Source organism: Copadichromis virginalis, linkage group LG14 (genome assembly GCF_057382275.1).
Source record: "Copadichromis virginalis isolate Kocher_CV1m ecotype Utaka linkage group LG14, C_Virginalis_male_GT1.1, whole genome shotgun sequence".
NCBI classification, from domain to species: Eukaryota; Metazoa; Chordata; class Actinopteri; order Cichliformes; family Cichlidae; genus Copadichromis; species Copadichromis virginalis.
Window position 1 is genome coordinate 36,812,349 of NC_140631.1, and position 21,149 is coordinate 36,833,497.

Genomic DNA, 21,149 nt, shown 5'->3' on the forward strand with positions numbered 1-21,149 from the left:
TGTTTAAGATGTTCAGGAACCACCAAGACTAAAGCCTGGCATGAACTGGAAATTTAAAGAACATCAGTGTCACTGTTCACAGTGGAGCGAGTTTTACTTTGCCATGGACTGAGAGGGTTCCAACCAAGAAAGAAGCTCCTAATTCAAAGACTGAATTATTAAGCCGCATTGACAAGAGGTGGAGTAAAGGTGAAGCTTTCAAACATAAGAACACCAAATTTTGTAGCATAAGGGTGCCAGAATGATACTAGAAGTTTGTTGATGGGTACCAAAATGATCTGGTTGAGGTGCAACTTGCAAAGGAACATGTTTACAACTAATAGTGGGGGTGTAAGTATATATTTGACCCTTTGTGGATTTGCGGAAATCTCAAATAATTGTCCACCCAATTCTTGTCCCCCCTTTTTTTTTTTTTTTTTTTTTTTTTTTTAGTAATTAAAGATATACTTTACGATCATTCTACCATGGACAAAGGCAAATTCAAATTAATCATGTGAGGAGCAGGTTTAGGGCGTGACATCTCTTCAAATCACCATTTCTTTTTTAAACGCTGGCTTTCACCGGAAGATCGGAAGATTTTAAAGGATGGAACGGAAGTTGTCCACCCGTATTATTGTCCCCTATTTAGACTTTCCAGTTTTCCCACCGGCTTTTATTTTTTAATATACAGTTGTCTGTATTTAGCATTTTAAAGCAGTATTAAAGATTCGTGTCATTCAGGCAAATGTAAACCTTTAGGGTTTGAAATGCGCTCTCTAGTTTATCTAGTATAGATGTAACATAAGGCTGCTACGAGCCTGGAAAGGCGAATACATGTGGAAGTTGTGTATTATATGGGGGGTTAACCCGCCTCCTGCTTAATTCTGGTGGAGGTAAGTAACGCTGTTTTTTGCTAGTAACGCTATGGCTTCAGAGAAGAGGAGTTGGGACTGGGGCAGCTCGCAATGCCGAGCCCAGCTGGACGAAATCTTTTTCCGGGAGCATGACTACATCCAGGTTGGCAGCTCTGAACATAAAGAGTTCTGGGCTTTCTTTGAGCGCTTCCAGAGGTTTAAAACGAAGAGAGACATGTCAGGCGCGGAAATCAGAAAGGAGGACAAAGACAAAGGGAGGGACAGGGGCAAGGTGGATCTTGGCCTTCCCAAAGAGTACGATGCTCGCTACCGGATTAACGTATCTGTGTGCACCAGGGACATCGAGGAGCGCATGGGAAAATCAGAGCATAGAAGCAGACAGAGGTCCTCCGGACCAGGGGCTCAACAGGTCTCCGACTGCCGCCTAGCGCTCCTGCATTTCCTGGATTTTAGCCAGAAACAGAGTTTTGGAAAAATTGCCAAACTTCGCCGGGAGCAGAAGAACCTGCCCATCTTCCAGTACCGGGATCGGATAGTGGAGCTGGTGCGACTTCACCCAGTGGTTGTAGTGGCAGGGGACACGGGCTGTGGAAAATCAACCCAAGTCCCTCAGTACCTTCTCTCTGCTGGCTTCAATAACATCGCCTGCACCCAGCCTCGGCGCATTGCCTGTATATCCCTCGCAAAGAGAGTCAGCTTTGAGAGCCTCAATCAGTATGGATCAAAGGTTTGTCAGGACAGATTGTTACATTTGTTGAATTCAATCCCAACCTTTCATCCAAAACAGTTAAAAGTACAAAGTAAAATGACTTTATGGAAACTTTAGGAAACTCTAAAAACTTACTTTATAATTCGGGTCCATCTGTTGACCGAAAAAATATCAGCTGGAATTTTGCTCATCGGTTAACTAAAAGGAGGGAAAAAAGGAAATAGAAAAAGAATATAATCAATATTTGAGCAGAATAAATACAATTTTAACATATGGTGGAGTAAATAGTTATTTGATCCCTTGCTGAGTTTGTAAGTTTGCCTACGTCCAAAGAAATGAATGGTCTCTCATTTTTATACTACCGCTAGTTTTATTTTAATGGAGATACACATAATATTAACCAAAAATCTTAAAAACAGACTAAAAAAAACCCTCCACCATTTTAGATAAAAGTTATAAATTGATTTGCATGCCACTGAGTGAAATAAGTGTTTGATCCCCAAGTAAAACATGACTTAGTACCCTGACCCTTGTGGGCACGCATGATGGTAAGACATTGTAGTTGGTCACCAGGTTTGCACACATCTCAGGGGGGATTTTGGCCCTCTTGTCTTTACATAAATCTCTAAATTCTTTAAGTTTCTTGGCTGCTGCTTGGCATCTCAAAACTGATTCCCTGACATCCTTTGATAGAGGTTGAAATGAAAGAAACTGATTCTGTGGACAGGTATGCTTTATATACATAACTCAGAAAGCAGAAGTATCTGTAATTGATTTATTGATTGTAAATTGTTTGTTACGTGGATACACAGCCAATCTGTGGAAGCCAGAATTCTGCCGGCTTTGTAGGGAATCAAATCGTTATTTCACTCGGTAACATGCAAATGAATTTAAAATTTTTATGGACTGTTTTTTGTTCCTGATTATTGGTTGATATTCTGTCTTGCTCTATTAAAATGAAACTACCATAAAAGTTAGAGGCTGTTTGCTTCTTTATAAGTGAGCAAACTGACTAATTCAGATGAGGATCAAATACTTATTCACCCAACTGTATTATTTTCCGTCTAGATGAGGATAACTACAGCAAGTAGAATAAAATCCATATTTAATTTAGTGAAATATATTATAGAAATTTGCTTAAAACACTGACTTCATTATAACTGCATTAAATATATGATATTTTTCAGTTTCTTGGAGCTCACAAATGTTATTGGTCTTTTTCAGGTGGGGTACCAGATCCGCTTTGAGACAAGTCGAACCGCAGCAACCAAGCTGCTGTTCCTTACAGAGGGGCTGCTGCTTCGACAGATCCAGCAGGACAGTACGCTGGCTCGGTACCAGGTTGTGATTGTTGACGAGGTCCATGAGAGACACCTCCATTGTGACTTTCTTCTCGGGGTCCTGCGTTCTCTGCTGGCTGACCGCCCAGACCTACGTCTCATCCTCATGTCAGCCACCATCAACATCAAACTGTTCTCTAACTATTTCAGCGGTGCTCCTGTACTGCAGGTCCCAGGCAGGCTGTTTCCTATTCAGGTAACCAGAGGCAAACCCTAAACACAGGTGTAAATATGCATTTTACTCAAGATGATGTGATTTTTAAAACTTTGCCTCTTGCATCTAGTAGGCAAAAAACATGCACTGGAAAGATACTGGCCCAAACCATTTTCATTCTTTATATATATATTTTTAATTTAGGATAAAATGCAAACAACGAGTCAAATGATTGAAGTTTTAAGAAAGCCACTTTTTAAAAAAATGATTGTACTTGCTGTATTTGTTTTAAGTGCACAATGCAAATTTTGGTAGTCTAGATGTTGGTTTCTATTTACAAATTTAAATGGTAAAATTTTGTATCAAAGTAGCAGACATGTCTGAGAGTTGTTTTTGTTTAATGTCCTGTTTTTCCCCTCTGGCATGGTACTTAGGTTATTTACCAGCCCATTCCTCCTGAGGAGCAGTCCTCAAAGTCTGAGAAACTGGATCCTAGACCGTATCTGCGCATCCTGCAGGGCATCGATCAGCGTTACCCCCCAGAGGAGCGTGGTGACCTGCTGCTCTTTCTTAGCGGTGTGGCAGAGATCTCCACCATCCAGGAGGCCTGTCAGATTTATGCCACACACACACGTCGCTGGATAATCTTAACACTGCACAGCACCCTCTCAATTGCTCAGCAGGATAAGGTACAGTCAGCTTTTAAGCTGTTATTTAGAGTTACGATTTTCTAATTCTAATTGTGCCTCTGTTACTGTTACTCTTCAGGTGTTTGATATTGCTCCTCCTGGGGTGAGAAAGTGCATCATCTCTACCAATATTGCAGAGACATCAGTCACAATAGATGGAGTGCGCTTTGTTGTTGATTCAGGTATGGAACGAGTGGTACATTTATTCTCACCCCCTAGAGTTTGATGGTCCATCCTTGAAATTTAAATTTTGCAGCAAAGCTTTGTTTTAAATGACAAAACGTAATTAAATGAGGACGTACAGTGGGGCAAAAAAGTATTTAGTCAGCCACCGATTGTGCAAGTTCCCCCACTTAAAATGATGACAGAGGTCAGTAATTTGCACCAGAGGTACACTTCAACTGTGAGAGACAGAATGTGAAAAAAAAATCCATGAATCCACATGGTAGGATTTGTAAAGAATTTATTCGTAAATTAGGGTGGAAAATAAATATTTGGTCACCTCAAACAAGGAAAATCTCTGGCTCCCACAGACCTGTAACGTCTTCTGTAAGAAGCTTTTCTGTCCCCCACTCGTTACCTGTATGAATGGCACCTGTTTGAACTCATCATCTGTATAAAAGACACCTGTCCACAGCCTCAAACAGTCAGACTCCAAACTCCGCCATGGCCAAGACCAAAGAGCTTTCGAAGGACACCAGGAAAAGTATTGTAGACCTGCACCAGACTGGGAAGAGTGAATCTACAATAGGCAAGCAGCTTGGTGTGAAAAAATCAACTGTGGGAGCAATCATCAGAAAATGGAAGACATACAAGACCACTGATAATCTCCCTCGATCTGGGGCTCCACGCAAGATCTCATCCCGTGGGGTCAAAATGATCATGAGAACGGTGAGCAAAGATCCCAGAACCACACGGGGGGACCTGGTGAATGACCTGCAGAGAGCTGGGACCAAAGTAACAAAGGTCACCATCAGTAACACACTACAACGGCAGGGAATCAAATCCCGCAGTGCCAGACGTGTTCCGCTGCTGAAGCCAGTGCATGTCCAGGCCCGTCTGAAGTTTGCCAGAGAGCACATGGATGATACAGCAGAGGATTGGGAGAATGTCATGTGGTCAGATGAAACCAAAGTAGAACTTTTTGGTATAAACTCAACTCGTCGTGTTTGGAGGAAGAAGAATACTGAGTTGCATCCCAAGAACACCATACCTACTGTGAAGCATGGGGGTGGAAACATCATGCTATGGGGCTGTTTTTCTGCCAAGGGGACAGGACGACTGATCCGTGTCAAGGACAGAATGAATGGGGCCATGTATCGTGAGATTTTGAGCCAAAACCTCCTTCCATCAGTGAGAACTTTGAAGATGAAACGAGGCTGGGTCTTCCAACATGACAATGATCCAAAACACACCGCCCGGGCAACAAAGGAGTGGCTCCGTAAGAAGCATTTGAAAGTCCTGGAGTGGCCTAGCCAGTCTCCAGACCTCAACCCCATAGAAAATCTGTGGCGGGAGTTGAAAGTCCGTGTTGCTTGGCGACAGCCCCAAAACATCACTGCTCTCGAGAAGATCTGCATGGAGGAATGGGCCAAAATACCAGCTACTGTGTGTGCAAACCTGGTAAAGACCTATAGTAAACGTTTGACCTCTGTTATTGCCAACAAAGGTTATGTTACAAAGTATTGAGTTGTATTTTTGTTATTGACCAAATACTTATTTTCCACCCTGATTTACGAATAAATTCTTTACAAATCCTACCATGTGAATTCATGGATTTTTCTTTCACATTCTGTCTCTCACAGTTGAAGTGTACCTCTGGTGCAAATTACTGACCTCTGTCATCATTTTAAGTGGGGGAACTTGCACAATCGGTGGCTGACTAAATACTTTTTTGCCCCACTGTAAAAGGCTTCAGAGAAGTTGAATGTGCAAAGCTACATTTTCTTGTTTAGCTTTTAAAATAGAGAATGCTATAGTGTTAACGACAGCAAAATAATGCACTACTTAAAAGTAGAACGGCAACTATAAAAATTGTTGTTGTTTTTTTTAACTTGCTTTATAGGAAAGGTGAAAGAAATGAGTTTTGACCCTAAAGCCAAGATGCAACGCCTACAAGAGTTCTGGATCAGCCGAGCCAGCTCTGAGCAGAGAAAAGGTCGAGCTGGTCGTACGGGTCCGGGCGTTTGCTACCGGCTCTACTCAGAGTCTGACTACAATGCTTTCGCACCTTATCCTGTGCCTGAAATCCACAGAGTTGCTCTGGACTCCCTCATTCTTCAGGTAATAAGATTCTGTGAATAGCAGGTTAGTAGAATAGTAATAGATTTTTTTTAAACTCTTCTGCATAAGTTTTAACTTCATCTATTCATTTCTGTTCTTGCAGATGAAGAGCATGTCTCTTGGAGATCCACTCTCCTTTGTTTTTATTGATCCACCCCCGGCTGCAAGTATCCAGAATGCTGTTTTTTATCTAAAGGAACAGGGGGCGCTAGACAGTCGTGGTGAACTGACGTCTATTGGTAGTTTGCTGGCACAGCTTCCCGTTGATGTGGTCATAGGTAAGATTTCATACAGCAGAACCATGTTGGAGTTTGTTTGTTTGTTTTTGTTTTTTCCTAAGTCACTATTAGGATGCTTGCAAGAGAGTGAAATAAAGTGGAAGAAATAACAAGAACGTTTTTAAAACGTTAAAATACGTAATATACATAATTTAAGGCTTTTCTTTCATTAAAAAGTAATTATACAAAGTTTCACATGGATTGACAGTGACACAGTGGTGGTCTTGTGATCATCCATCAGCTGGATTCAGGTTAAGCATGTTTGTGTCTGTTTAGGGAAGATGCTGGTGCTGGGCTGTTTGTTTAACTTGGTGGAGCCCGTGCTGACGGTGGCAGCAGCCCTCAGCGTTCAGTCACCTTTCCTCCGTAGTTCACAGCACAATCCAGATTGTGCCACTGCCCGGCAGCCCCTGCATAGCAACCAAGGAGACCCCTTTACCCTCCTCAACACTTTCAATGCCTGGGTGGAGGTCAGTAAAACAAGCATCATGTTGTGTTGGATGTTTAATATTATGAGAATCAACACTGGAGCAGTTAGGTCATAAAATGGTCTTCACTGGACGCAAAACTGATTTCGAAAACAGGTAAAAGGGGAGAGAGGTGGTGGATCAAGAAAATGGTGCAGAAGGAGAGGCTTGGAGGAGCAGCGGCTGTATGAGATGGTGAACCTACGCAGACAGTTCAAGGCAGGCTCCTCACAAAGCATTTCATACATTCATAAAACATTTTCAGGCTTTTTAGCGATTGACAACGAGTATTGAAATCCCTCTCATTATTAGGACTTGCTGAGGAGCCACAGCCTGCTGGAATCAGAAGATAGCACTCCCTCTGGTGGTGACCGTGTGCAACGCAGGGAGAGGCTAACTGAGCGGAGAAAGCTGCATCAGCTGAAGAGAGATCATGAACAGCAGGAGGGAAGCAAACGTAAAGTCCTGAGGCTGGAGGAGGGTCAGGAAGGAGACTCTTCAGGATCAGACACAGAGGAAACAGGAAGGTCTAAGAGGAACAAGGAGGGGTCTGGACAGAACTTGGACATACAGGTATCTTAGAAGATGTAACAGAAAAAAATATCACTATAAACTTGTTCTTAATTTTATCACATCCCATCCCAAGTTTTGTTTTGCCTAGTTTTTATTAAAAATATGATCTATTCCTGTTTTTCAAACTAGTAAGTTCAACTTTCAAATAAAGCAGCAAGTATAGCAGGCTCTGGTGAAAAGCTGAAGTCAGTTTTGTTATTATTAATATTTTTTTTTCCCATGGTGCTGTTTGGTTTGCAATAGGAGGTGAAGTTCAAGTTACGGCATAATGTGTCAGAGCTGCAGGAGGCTGTCAGTCAGGACTTGTCCTCACACCAGCAGGCTTTGCTCAAGCTCCTGCTTTGCAGAGGCCTGTACCCTCAGCTGGCACTGCCCGATGAACACAACTCCACCCGCAAAGACTCTGACCAGGTCAGGCTTCCTTCTACACTGAATTTCCTTTTATAACGTATGAATATACAGTAATCTGATTATTTCTATGGTGACTGAAAAAAATTAAGTAAGGAGAAAAATGAAACTTCCATTTTGTGATCTTATGTTGTGTAGGTGTTTCACACAAGGAATAAGCAAGGAGTGGTGATTCACCCAACCAGTGTGTTTGCCAGTGACCCAGAAGTGTTACAGGTGCCTGAGGGTGACACTGGAGAAATGGGTACAACCTACCTTCACATTCTTATTTTTTATTTTATTTTTTGTACAGAAGATGTAAAATAAAAGCCGTTACACAGTTGATCTGATGATACCTCTTGTCCAAAGTTCCCAACAGTGTACAAACTTTCACCTTCCTTTCTCTGTTGAGACTGATGCTAACCTTTTTCTTATAAGAGCTTTCTTACTGGCTATCAGAAAATACTGAACAAATATTTATTTTTATTTCATTCTTCTAATATATCTAGTCTCAAACCTTAACAGAAAGGGGCACTTTTACATTGGATATTTATTCCATGCTCGTCTTACACCTTACACCAGTATTGCTGTAGTAGTGTACAACACCAAAAAAATGGGGGAATAAAACCCCTCCAGCAACAATTTCCTCGAGAAATTTCAAAAACTGCTTTGTGCAGGTGAAGAATCTCATCACGTTCTTTCATCGAAACTCTCTCCAAGACAGAGTTAATATACTTTTTCATTGTTATGTATTTAATTTTCCCCATGTTTTCAGCTACAGTATGAAATTCCCTCTTTTTCTAATTTTCCTTTATGCGTATTATGCCTTCTTCTTTCATTCTGTTAATCCACTGTATCATTTAGGAAAACATCTAAACCTTGGCATTGATTTATAAGCTTTTATAAAGATCCTCGGAACAACAGACTACGTCTTATCCAAAGAGTTACCACCTCTATGTGATGTCTAATTTGTAAAAATCTTAATCTGTCCCTCATAAAAAGAGTCACTGTATTTGTATTTGTTTGATTCTCTTTGACCATCAGTTCACGCTTAGATGCTTGGTTGATTCTGATATTTTGAATTTTTCTTTGACAAATTAGATTGGATTGTAAATAAAAGTATTTTTGATATTTGTACAAATTTGGCTTGTAATTAGATAATGCTTTTACATTGGTGGGTTAATCTGGTCAGAATTATATTTTAAGATATTTAAACACAGCATTTCACAGATTTTCCTAAACAATTTTACATTTCACAGCCTAAATTCTCAATCAGATACCAAGGAGGAGCATTTCTTTTTCAAGGTTACTTTAAAACTAGCAAAAACAACATCTTCACTAATCTGATTTATTATATGAAACCACATTTCCTGTCATATAAAGTCCAACTTTATATGACAAAGAGAAACCGTAACCTGCTCAAGGCAATAAAGGGTCAGCAGTGCTTTCATTTGTTTCCAGTTAAACAAAATCTCTCTTTTTCCGCCCTCTGATCACTGAGTTTACCTTTGATCTTCTATTGAATATCTCACATGTCATCTGTGTTTCCTGCCTGCAGGGCCTGATAGGAGAGACAGCACCAAACACCAGCTGTTAGCCTTCGTCACTCTGTTGGAGACCAACAAACCCTATTTGTCAAACTGTGTGCGGGTTCCAGCGCTACAAGTTAGTACCTGATGTGGGATATCCCTATTTCCTCCACAAACCACTACATTTAAACAAAAAAACATGTTGGATAATAATGCTCTGTATTATCTTAAAGACACCTGATATTGTGAATGTAAACAAAACGAATCCAGTTCGATGCTATTACCGATTCAGAGTAGGACAAATACTTAACATAGTAATATTTTCTTGAAATCCATTAATGCACTCGCTCCAGTGTTGCACCAAGTTGCATGCTTTAAATTAAACTAACCTGGATTACATGGAATTCTCTTTGTATTACGATGTGCTATTTGGGTACGCACCACACATGGGACAGTAAATTAAACTGGACGGTGTATTCCTTTCTTCCAGTTTAGTTTATTTTTTTCACTTAGTAACATATTAAGTAGCAAGAACTGTGGCACAATGTTGTCAGTGTGCAGGTTTAATAAAGAGAGGAACATCAGAATATACGGATGAATAATGGCTGTGGGAAAGAAAACTTTTTGGGGGATTCTGTGTCAGGTTATGGTTTTATTTCATCGTCTCTTCCATTACTTCCAGTTTTTGCCAGTTCATATATGATGTATTAATCATTTCTAATTTGTTCACCAGGCGCTGCTGCTGGTAGCAAACTCAGTGGACACTAACGCTGACTGTGCGCGACTAGTGGTGGACGGCTGGCTGGAGTTGGAGCTGAAGGAGCCAGAGGAGGCTCTGAAGGTGCTGTCCACAGCGCTTACTCTCAGGGCTGAGTGGGAGCACCTGCTGCAGGCCCAGCTGGGACAGAACTCAACAGGGGGAGCAGCAGTCGGGCAGGGGGTGTCCCGCAGAGTTGTGCAAAAGCTGAGTGAAAGCCTGGTCCGCTTTCTGCTCTACACTGAGGTACTGATGTGCCAGCTTGGTTGTTACTGTATAATGGCCATCACTTGATGATCCTAGAACACAGAGAAGCAGAACGATAAAGTTAGAAGAATCGCCCATTTGTTCCAGAAACAATTTAACACATCACTAAACAGCTGATAAAATGTAAACAATGTACATAAGACCAATACGTTAATAGTCAAAATGTTTTTTTGTGTATTTTTTACTTTCCCTGACAGGTCACTTATAGCCTTCGGCGACTCTCAGCTTTCCAGACCCAGAACCTGTACATTGGTCCTCAGTCTGAGTCTGTGTCGTCGAACACTAAAGCTGGAGATTTAAACCCGCTGTTTCCAGGAGCCGAGGCCAAGCCAGACCCCATTAAAGGAGGCCTACGTGTCACCAACTTTTTCACCTACAACTGTCTGGCTGTGAGTTTGTCTAAAAACAGCAGCAATTCAGAAATGCATTGAGTTAAAGTTTCAAAGAAATTATTGTTTCAGCTCTTAGGGCTGTATTTACATATTACATTCCCTATATAGCAATGGAAGTTGAAAGAAGGACAATTCTAGAGTTTTACATATCAGAACATAATTTAAAAAATCATCTGGTCTCTAAAACATCCTAAAAACATCCCAAAATTAAGAAAATGAAACATATATATAAATATAATAAAAGTAATAATTACCCAAATTGCTTTCATGTGAATTAAGATGGAAAGTAGCAGCCAGTTGTTAATCAAATGCACTTGATTAATTGAACATCTGCAAGTGTGACCACCTGTGTTAAAGTAGGTTTGGATGTTTGCTGGTCTGGAGTCTTCCTGTGTATAACAAAGTATACTGGAGTCAGATGTGACGCCATCTATCTGACAGCTAAAGCTTGGCTAACTGATCATCTACAGCAGACTGGCTGAATAAGAAAAGAATCAAGGTGCTGGAATAGCCCTGCCAAAGTTCAGACCTCAGCCCACTTGAAATGCTGGCAGGACCTTAAGGGGCTATGCTTAAACCTCTCATGAGAAAGAATATAGTTAGGACCAGGTGATTATTATTTTTTTTTTTATATGTCCTGATATTTGAAACCACAGAAATGAAAGACATTGGAAATTTCTTTTTCATGACTGTAAGTTTGTCTGGGGTTTTTAAAAAGTTATTTGAGAGTTCTTTATATATTGTTTCACTTATCAACCTCCAAAATCAAAAGCTATGCCAGAAATTTAATCTCTTCCAAAGTAATACAAGTGACAAAATGCATTTTTTTGAAATACTTTTACCTTGTACGTGGAATCCATAACTTTTTAGACAATGACCCTCAAAATTACTGTTATATACTAGACTGTCCCTCTCAATGTTATTCATATAGATGCAGAGTGTACGTCAGAACCAGGATTTTAACCTAACTGCATCAACAGAGACATCAGACAAAAAATAGTTAAAGACCTGCAGTTTGGCTGTATATGGATTATAACGTGCCATTTCCTCAACCAAGTTATAATGAAAAAATACAATTAAAAATTAAAACAATAGATGGTCAGTTCTAGGTTTAATGTCTCGAGTATTTTGTTCATGCATGAAAACAGATCATTTTGGAATGAAACCGCGCAGCTTGTCTTATTAAATCTACGCATTATTTTAGTATTTCTAAATTATGATTCGCAGGATTCAAAAGACCTCTACAGTGAGTGCTTACGTACTTTCTGGAGCTGTCCCAACTGTGACCTGTACATGCCTCTAACTCCACTGGAAAGAATGCATCATGAAGCTTCCTGCAGGCCGGCTGGAGAACAGCAGCAGCCTGAGGAAGGTCAGGAATTTCTTTTGTACTCTGATTGGTTTAACACATTAAGCGTTAGGCCACATACTTTATTTTAGAAGAGCTAAAGAATTTGATACGAAGTGTGCGTGCGTTTGCCAACTGTGTGTGTTTTTATTTTGTATTTTATTTCAGAGCCAGAGGGTGGAAAAGCAAGCTCTTCATCAAGCCTTACCAGAGTTTATCACTGTGATGTGTGCAATCAAGACCTGACCCTCACCTCCACTGAGATCCTCAAACATAAAAGGCAGCACATGTATTCTGCAAAGTAATGGACCCCAGCATCCAAAGGATAACAGCTAATCACAGTTTTGGTGGTGGTTGTGGGGGGTGTTGTTTTGTTTTTATTTTAATGGAAAATTTGTGTCTTCTTCCTCCCTTTTTAATACTTGTGGATCTTTTTTTAAGGCAATGTTCCTGCCCTCTAGTGGTCACTTGTTATATTCTGTTGTAGCTTACTGTAAAGTCCTGTTCCTGTAGGAGAGATGCAGATTTAGAAAACTAGTCTCCTTAATTTTTTTTTTTTTTTTTTACAAAATATAATGTAAATATTTGAGTAATAATCAAAGGCAAGAAATAAATGTGTGTTTAACAAAAGAATACATTTATAGGCTTTTTTCTTTTAAAAAAAAAAAAAAAGATTCCTTCCACAGCTCTATGGAACAGTTATAAAGCAATTTGAACCAGTGTTTGGGAAACGGCACAGTGAGTTTTATACATGCACACATGAGAAAGAAGAAAACGCTTTTAAAATATAGAGTGAGGGTTTAATAATGATACAAACCCACGATATGTAACACCTCAAAGCAGCACATTGGCACAAAGTCAGAAGTAAGACAGCACAGAAGATAAAAACCTGTCTCAAAAAAATAAAGAATCAGAATAAATATCTCAATAAATAAATAAACAGGTAATATCTCATTAATTACTTTGAAACTAATAAATACGTACATTTGAAAATATGCACATTGGCAGAAATTAATAATCAAAAAAGGAAATAGTACTTAATACAGAGTTACTTAGAAATCATAAGTTATTGATTACTCAAATCAAAAGGCACATTTATTAAGATGTAAGAATGGGGCCTGCAATTGTGATCGCATGACTGTCAGTACTGTACTCTAACACCATTTCTGAACCAGAAGCAGCAAACTGTGTGCAATGGCTTTACTAGTTCTGCACCATCGAGTGAACACGTGTGTCTGTGTGTGAGGATCTATCAGATTTGTGGAGAGAGTGTGTGTGAGTGTGTGTGTGTGAGAGAGAAAGACAAAGGTTTTGAATCAGGGGATGGCAGTCTTGTGACTGGATTTGGATTTCCTGCCATTGTGACAGGGCGTCTTTAAAAAAATTAAAAAATTAAGAGGACCAACAATGTTGGCAGGCTGGCCTAGTAGTAAAGACAATGTCCCATAACCAAGAGATCGAGGCTTGTGTTCATCAGCAGTTGCATGTCCTGACTCTGAACCCTACTGTCTCTTCACTCACTTTAAGTCACTTTGGATAAAAATTCTTGGCTAAACTTAAAATGTAAATAACATGGTGAAGCTTCTGAAAGGTTCATTCTGCCATAATTTAAAGTCCACCCAGGTGATGCTGCATTTGAGACAACGAAACTCGGTCAGCACTGGTTTCCTTATACAAAAAAAGGTATATCCATCACTTACACTTGTATTACCTTTCTGGGATTCTCAGTACATTCCATGTGTTATTTAAATTTGTTGACTTTTGTTTTTTTTAAAGCTGCAAAATCAACAACAATCAACTTTTTTTACTTTGTGATGATTTTTTTTTAATGACTTAAAGCTTATTGCATTTAATACATATTATATAACCATTATGGCCTTATTTAAGTTTTTTCACTTAACAGAAAAAGCCCAAATTTTCTTGTTGTATTTAATTTTGGAAGTGACGCACCTTTCTATAGTGGAACTGGTGTGCTTTTATGCAATGTGGCAATTTGTAAGGTGAAACAAAAAGACATACTGTAAACAAATATCCCTGTACCTGTATTCTAAGGAATTCCTACAAAAATGAAAGGATTTTTTTTTGTCCATTTCTTGGTCTAAATGAACTATTAATGCACCTTTAACTGGTTATTAACTGGAAGTAGAAATGTATCCTGCCAATCAGCAAAATAAAACATAGAAATGCAAGGTACATCACCAGCAACATTTTTAAAAATGTCTCAGGGCAAATTCATCTTTAATGCCAGCTTTAAATTTACAAAATCTTCCGCACCCTGGGTGGAACAGAAACTTGGAGCTTTGTTTCTAAATCACGCAACCACTCCAGTTGACAACAGGCAGTGGGAACGTTTGAATAGAATAGCGTAAAAATAGCAGCTTTTTTGACCTTCCACTTAAAGCAATATAAAAACCGCATCGCCTGTTTCGTTCAGTGTTTTCAAGTTAATGTGTCTTTTTCTAATCACAGCGTCAACAGTCTGCAGCAGACGCGTTCGAATGTCGCACCTGCGAGCTACGTGCTGCTGCTCAAAGACAACTTTGTGTTCCTGTTTTTCTGTTATGCTTGATGTCGAGCACAGCAACACACTACAGTATTCAGTTTCAACACTTTTCCATTACTGCTTAGTGTATACTAACATGACTAACCAGTACAAAAATAAATTTTGAAACATTGTTCATTGCACTTAAATTTTTGGTGGTGTCTCACACAGAGGCCGAGACACATCAACAGATTGGTTACCATGGGGTCCTGTTTTGTTTTTCTTTGGGGACAGTGCAGTCACTGTGTACATTAGGTAGAATAGACTCGCTCAGAGGCCTCAGTTGTAAGCACCTTGACTGATTCAACAAGTACAGTGGTGGGATATGAGGATTTCTATGATATATATTGAAAATACTTGGGAATATGGGAAAAATACATGTATGTGCAAATGTGAGGGTGCTGAATGCTAGACACATATTCTCCTTTTTTCTTTTTGGAAACAAAAAAGTAACCATGTGTTTGGTTACAAAGGATCATTATGAATCATGTTATGACTTTTAAGTCTTGGTGGTCATCATTGCAACTTCCCTTAACAATAATTGTCTCTTTGCATTTGATAACCTTTCTCCCATTGTGGTATAATGCGGTATAATCAAAGGACAACACTAGTGGTCTCAGATGCTTGTACTCTCTTGAAGACTGCATGCACCATGTGCTCATTCACACCAAACATCTCTCCTTTTTTTCTTTCCTTGTTTTTAGTAACATCTGAGGTAAAATTAGAGGTAAAGGGTGACATCTGTTCATCTGACTGATAAACAGGCCAACATGGAACAAATAACTTCCCCAAGATCTCATGTTTGTGAGTACGTGAATGTGTGTGCCATTTGGGGATTCTGTCAATATGTTTTACATTTAATAAAATATACCAATTAAAATTATAACAATCATATATATAAACATCTTTTGTTTTTTGAGTTTTTTTTCCTTTCTAAATTAAAAAAAAAAAACGGACATTTGAAACAGTGTACACTTCACTGTTGCCTCTGCCACCTTCTTTCTGTGATAAAGTCACTGACAGCTAACTCTAGATCAGCCACTCCTCAATAAATCCACTATAACTCCCACAGAGCCTGGTCTGAGTGCAATGCACCTACAGCAGGCATGGACCAGTGAGGAAGGCCCCAGGTTGAAAAGAGAAAGAGCCGAATGCAGCGGAAGGCTGTTGGGCTTTGGCGGGCCAGAGGTCTGGGTCTACTGAGAGCACTGTTCCTATTTAGGGCCAACCTTCTGCGTCCTAACGGATGCTCTCTTCTCTCAATACCCAAACCCCCTCGGTCCAGGAAACCCCTCCCTCCCAAAAGCCTGGCTTCATCGGACTGCCTTGTGCTTTCCCCCACAGCAGCCACACCTCTCCCCACATCGCAGGCAGGCGCGCAAAGGCAGGTAGCAGCACATGCAGGGCACAAAGAGAGACAGGGCCAGGAGGGCCAACCAGCGGGCACAGCAGAGGGGATGCGGGTGGCCCCCCATTGAGTCATCACATGAACAAGGCTCCCAGAACTCTCCCTCAGAGTCCGACATGCAGTGGTAGAGCAGACTCTCTGCGCACCACACACAGGTCCACTGGCGCAGGCAGTGCAGGGCCGGGTCTGGGGCATCTCTGCATCGGCCCCGCCCATTCTCTGAAGCACTGAAAACAGAGCGGCAGTACACACAGCGAGACGAGCATGACGATGAAGCCTGAGGGCACGGGCTGTCATCATCGGGAGAGATTGCTCCTGGGTCACCACTACTACTGGCCCCTCCTCCTCTCTTACGAGTCCGCGACCGGGGAGTGGCCAGCGATGTGTGGATGCAGCAGGGCGACGGCGAGCCTTTACCCGTCTCCTGGGGTGAACCGGCACCTGAGGACACGCCGGATACAGCATTGGGCATGGACATACAGATGGGTGACGATGAGGATAAACGCTGGGAGGCTTTACTGTCCAGGCTCACAGTCACATCACAGCCCGCCGAACCCACTCCCGCCAGCTCCTTCTCAAAGCGAACCACGCACAGCTCTGACTTGTCCTGCAGGCTTCCTCCACCACCAACAACCACACCGCCAGTCAGCCCCCCAACCATAGTCCTTGTGGCCCCTGCCCGTCTGTAATCCTCATAACCTCGAGAACCCCACAGGTCTTTGCAAGGGTCCACACTGTGCAGGTCTCCCTCCTCCAGCAATGAAATAGTGGGTGAGAGGGGGGACAGGGGAGATGAGGCTGGGGGACCTACAGGAGGAGTAGGTGGAGCAGGAGGTGGGGGCGGGGGCGCCGGGGGATTCAACACAGCCGTCATTTGTGAGAGTTGGTGCTGGCCCGACCTGGTGTGGATCTGTGGAGAGGGTGTAGGATTACAGAGTGAGTCAGGAACATTGTGTACTATGGCAGTGGTTATAGAAGGTTTTCATTTCTCAGATATCCCACATCCATACACAAGAAATAGAAAAGGCCACACCTGTTAAAATCTCACTTTATGCATTCTCAATGTAGAACAAATAAACTTGCATGGACTTAACAGTGGGGACAGAGGGGGGAAAAATCAACCAAAACAGTTGATGGGGTTTTTTTTGGGGGGGGGGGATCTAAAACAGCTCACAAACCTCTTTCTAGGTTGTCTGCAGAAATCATTACTCAGCTTTTAAAGTGTTTATTGACGAGAAATAACTGCAAATAAGTGCAAATAACTGAAAAATCAGTTACAAATGCACATATCAAGATGTGCACATTATTCTCAGTGCAGTGGTATGGTCTAGTCAGTAAACTACAGCTAGAGCAGGAGGTGGTGTGCTACCTGAGCAGGTGTTTGCGTGGTTACAGCATGGCTGGATCCAAAACTAAACTCTTCCGACCGCACGAAGCAAGTAGACGATGACTCGCTTGTCACTATGGTGATGGGTTTGGGAAGCATCTCCTTTCTGCTGTTGGATGACGACTCACTTCCTGTATGAGACTGATAGAGGTTGCATGCCACCCCGCAAATCAAAAATCAACAATGACTGCATTTGGGTCAGGTGACAGAATACACAAACCCATTTTATTCAATATGTGGTCAAACAATGACCTGTTCGGTTACTCACAGCTTGTCCGTCATCCTCAGTGTCGGCCTCTTCTGGCGTGGAGGATGAGGGCGAGTCAGAGCCTTGTAAACGTAAAAAGAGATGACTTAGGTTTTCCTGCATATTTTCTATGAATCATATTTTATACGCAGCTCATGTCTACCTCTGTCGAGCTTGTCTATGACAGTCTGAAGCCCTTTCTCAAAGGAGATGGCATCGGCAGGGCTCTGGAATGTAAGGCCAAACTTTCGATCCTCTACTCGCCAGTGATGGAAGATGGGGTTCACCTTGTTGTACACTAACCCTTTTTGCACTGCACACTCCAGCACCGGCTAGACAGAAACATCATTCCAGACAATTTAAGAAGTTAGTTAACCAATTAAGATCTAGTCCTTCCTTAAGTTTTAAGACAGCATATATCTACAGTCTTTGGATGGTGTTGACAAGCAACGTGTCACCAAAGACAGGCATAACACACGCACACACTCACTGCTCGATCTCGCAGCCGTTCTCCACGTATGATGTACTCCCTCCGTCCCCTGCCATCATGACTCCGCCCCTTACATATGACCACATGACTGAGGCCACCACCTCCAAGGGGCACCCAACCGCCACTGGAGTCATCACGTGTCATCACCACCGCACGAACACGCACACTGTCAGGGAAACCAAGAGTGAGCCGAGGCCATGGCTGATTAACCAGTGTATCCTAATGTCTTGATGCATGCTCAATCATCCAGGTTAGGAAATCCCAAAATGTCTATTCTCTTCATCTGGCTGTAGCCTTTTCAGTGGGAGAAAGACTTTGTCACTCATCCAAGTGACTTTTTCTCTTCACCCTGAGACTAAAAAGCTCTAAGTCCAGATGAACAGAATAAACTTATTGGTATGCACTATAATAATAAACACACACTGGCACACACATGTGCACAAATACCTGCAGCAACTGATATGCACAGTCATTCAAGTGAAAACAGGTAAAGCCAGATCAACTTTCAGAACACAAAAATTCAGTACAGTGTGAGGATTTCAGGGTCAGGATTGATGCCAGCACACATGTTTCCATAAAGAAATTCACACAAAAACCACAAAACTGACAGCTTAGTTGGACTATGAGTCGTGGCTATGCAACATGACCACTCAAAGGTATATCATACAGTAACTCATAGCTAAGGCAATTACTCATGTGACCGGTAAATCTAATTTTAAGTATCAGTCTGGCTTGGTGTTAGCATTTCCTAAGCATTTCTGCTGCTAGTGTTTGAAAGCTAGAATGTTAAGCTATAGTGTGAGCTATATGGGCTCAAAATTAAGGGGCTATGGAGCAAATTGATAGAAAGAACGCCAAGGTTGAGGAGGAGAGAAATGGCCAAATGGGAGGAGGGAGGAAGAATGAGTGTTTCCAAGATAGACGTATCAATGAACGCACCCATCGCCATCAGAGGCCCGGCATTCTTACAAAAAGAAGAAGAAGAAGAAGCTGCTCTCGCCAAATCGGCTGAATAATTCAGCACTGCAGTTCGACATGTGTTTGTAATGCATGCACAGCTGCATCTTTTTGTCATTTTTCAAAGCACACTGAATTTTAATTGTTGCAATTATTTTTCTTAAGACGCTCCCTGTCTCCATTCCGCCCCTGCTGCACGCACTCATTAACACACCCCGATATTATGTTATATTTTTTTATGAATGGGATGGAGCGAGACTGGATTTGACACTGCACTGCGCGTTATACATTTCGCCGCAAAAAACGTTTTAGGCCCAAATACAATGCAATCGCGTGTGAAAAGGGAAGAATGAAGATGAAGAAGAAGAAGAAGAAGAAGAAGAAGAAGAAGGAAAAAACGAACGAGTGGGTGAGAGGATGGAGAGGAAACGAGAGATGGGGGGAGGGGGCCCGATTAGAAAAGGGAAGAAGGAGAGGAGGGGTGAGAATGAGGGAGAGCGAGGGAGAGAGAAAAATCACATTTCATTCATAAAGTTTGGCTTTAAAAAATCATAATGAAACCCCGAGACACGTTGATAAAAATCACAACGCCTCCATCCCTCCCTCGTTTTACTGTAGCCATGTCTTGAATGACGCGATGCTGGCCCCAAACTCGCCATATTTCGCCTCCCCCCTCCATACATTTTACACACTGACTGATTTCGTGCTTGTTTTTACCAATCACTAACCACGCATTTCGTTTTTGAATTGCTGCATAGCACCCGATGTTTGCTCAGTACAATAACTGTTGTTATTTCGTTAATTTTGTGCGTGCATGCCGTGTGCCAGTCATCCAAAAAGCACAGGTCCACATGTAGGTGGCTTGACATTTATCACAATTTGGCGTGGATATATCGGAAATGGGGTGTATGCTGTTGATTCAAAACTACGTAATGGTGTTTTTATTCTCGGCAGCCTGCTAAACTGTAGAGCACCGAATGTGATAACAGTGCATGATACTGGTGTAACACTGAGGGTGGTGGCGTTCTTTCCTATCCGTTTTTTTTTTTTTTTTTTTTTTTTTTGGCGGACGATTGAATATATATGTGCAATGTTAAAAATGAAAATGTAAGGACTTACTCGCCCTCCATGGCTCGGTGTTGCCCGCCGCTTGCAGCAGCCCACCCCAGGGTCTCCTCTCTCTCTCTCTCTCTCTCTCCCTCTCTCTCTCTTTTTATCCTCCTTTCAGGAAACACTCAGGCTCGCTCACATTCTCTCTCCATCTGCTCTCATTTTCCTAATCTTTCTCTCTCTTGCTCTCGCTCTCTCTCTCCACCTTGATGTCGTTTCGGTGTATCAGGATAGGCTTGAGGTTGCAGCAGCCATTTTCCGCTGGCAGCATCCTCCCTCTCTCTCTTTCTCTCTCTCCCTCCCTCCCTCATTCTCTCTCTCTCTCTCTCTCTCGCTCCAAATCACTCCCTCTCTTATTCCTTTTCTCACTCTACCTGCCCTGTGCCAGCACATCCACACTAATCATTGACAGCATCGCGGCTTTAGCTAGCCTATAGGGTTTTTCACCATGTGATTTTAAATGGCTGATAATGATACCGAGTTGCTGATACATGCAGTGACGTGGGTGGTGAATGAAAAGCTCGGTAAAACCATCAATGACCTCTGGTTGATCCGTGATAACTGTGGAGAAAACTAAATTCTATGAAATTCTATGAAATGCAGGTAAAATAAAATCCGACTGCATAGTTCCTTTAAAGTATAAGCCCGGCACAGTAATATGCGTCTGTATTAATTACATTTTAACTGTTTATATATACAGTTTATATGCAACCAAAAGCAGGGCAAAAATACTATTTAGTCCACTACAAGGTCCATAGTTTGGGCGAATCCACAAAGGTTTCAGCACCATGGACAGCAATTCACCTTAGCAAATGGTACATCCCCAATGTGAAGGCATTTGGGGTTAAACGCTGTGTTTCAATACACTCTGGTGACTTTTTACTTTATGACCATTTTTGTTACTTTTTAAACAACGAATATACTGTATACTACCTCACTGCGGCTATTCATATAGGCCGTATATTTACCGCTAGTGTTTTC

At 41.6% G+C, this 21,149-nt stretch overlaps 2 protein-coding genes across 2 annotated transcripts; one reads left to right on the forward strand and one right to left on the reverse strand.

The window, feature by feature from the left end:
* Nucleotides 1-595: 595 nt before the first annotated feature.
* dhx34 (DEAH (Asp-Glu-Ala-His) box polypeptide 34) lies at nt 596-12,643 on the forward strand. The gene is made up of 16 exons (XM_085430691.1): nt 596-1,581; nt 2,788-3,099; nt 3,492-3,746; nt 3,826-3,928; nt 5,812-6,029; nt 6,133-6,307; nt 6,584-6,777; nt 6,892-6,993; nt 7,087-7,347; nt 7,591-7,758; nt 7,894-7,999; nt 9,293-9,399; nt 9,997-10,266; nt 10,485-10,676; nt 11,907-12,051; nt 12,196-12,643. The coding sequence occupies exons 1-16, from the start codon at nt 904-906 to the stop codon at nt 12,330-12,332; spliced, it is 3,423 nt and encodes a 1,140-aa protein (XP_085286817.1). The 5' UTR covers nt 596-903; the 3' UTR covers nt 12,333-12,643.
* Nucleotides 12,644-12,805: 162 nt separating this feature from the next.
* spred3 (sprouty related EVH1 domain containing 3) lies at nt 12,806-20,449 on the reverse strand. The gene is made up of 6 exons (XM_085430704.1): nt 20,178-20,449; nt 18,102-18,267; nt 17,775-17,943; nt 17,633-17,694; nt 17,347-17,505; nt 12,806-16,887 (listed from the first exon to the last, which is right to left on the reverse strand). The coding sequence occupies exons 1-6, from the start codon at nt 20,186-20,188 to the stop codon at nt 15,883-15,885; spliced, it is 1,572 nt and encodes a 523-aa protein (XP_085286830.1). The 5' UTR covers nt 20,189-20,449; the 3' UTR covers nt 12,806-15,882.
* Nucleotides 20,450-21,149: the final 700 nt, after the last annotated feature.

Bases quoted from the DNA above. Each gene is read 5' to 3' on its own strand.
- dhx34 (XM_085430691.1), top strand. From the start codon at position 904: ATGGCTTCAGAGAAGAGGAGTTGGGACTGGGGCAGCTCGCAATGCCGA. The intron at 1,582-2,787 runs GTTTGTCAGGAC...GGTCTTTTTCAG, and splicing joins TCAATCAGTATGGATCAAAG to GTGGGGTACCAGATCCGCTT. The intron at 7,348-7,590 runs GTATCTTAGAAG...GGTTTGCAATAG, and splicing joins GACAGAACTTGGACATACAG to GAGGTGAAGTTCAAGTTACG.
- spred3 (XM_085430704.1), bottom strand. The intron at 17,944-18,101 runs GTGAGTGTGTGC...GTTTCTGTCTAG, and splicing joins AACGGCTGCGAGATCGAGCA to CCGGTGCTGGAGTGTGCAGT. The intron at 16,888-17,346 runs GTAGCACACCAC...CCCTCTCCACAG, and splicing joins CCACGCAAACACCTGCTCAG to ATCCACACCAGGTCGGGCCA.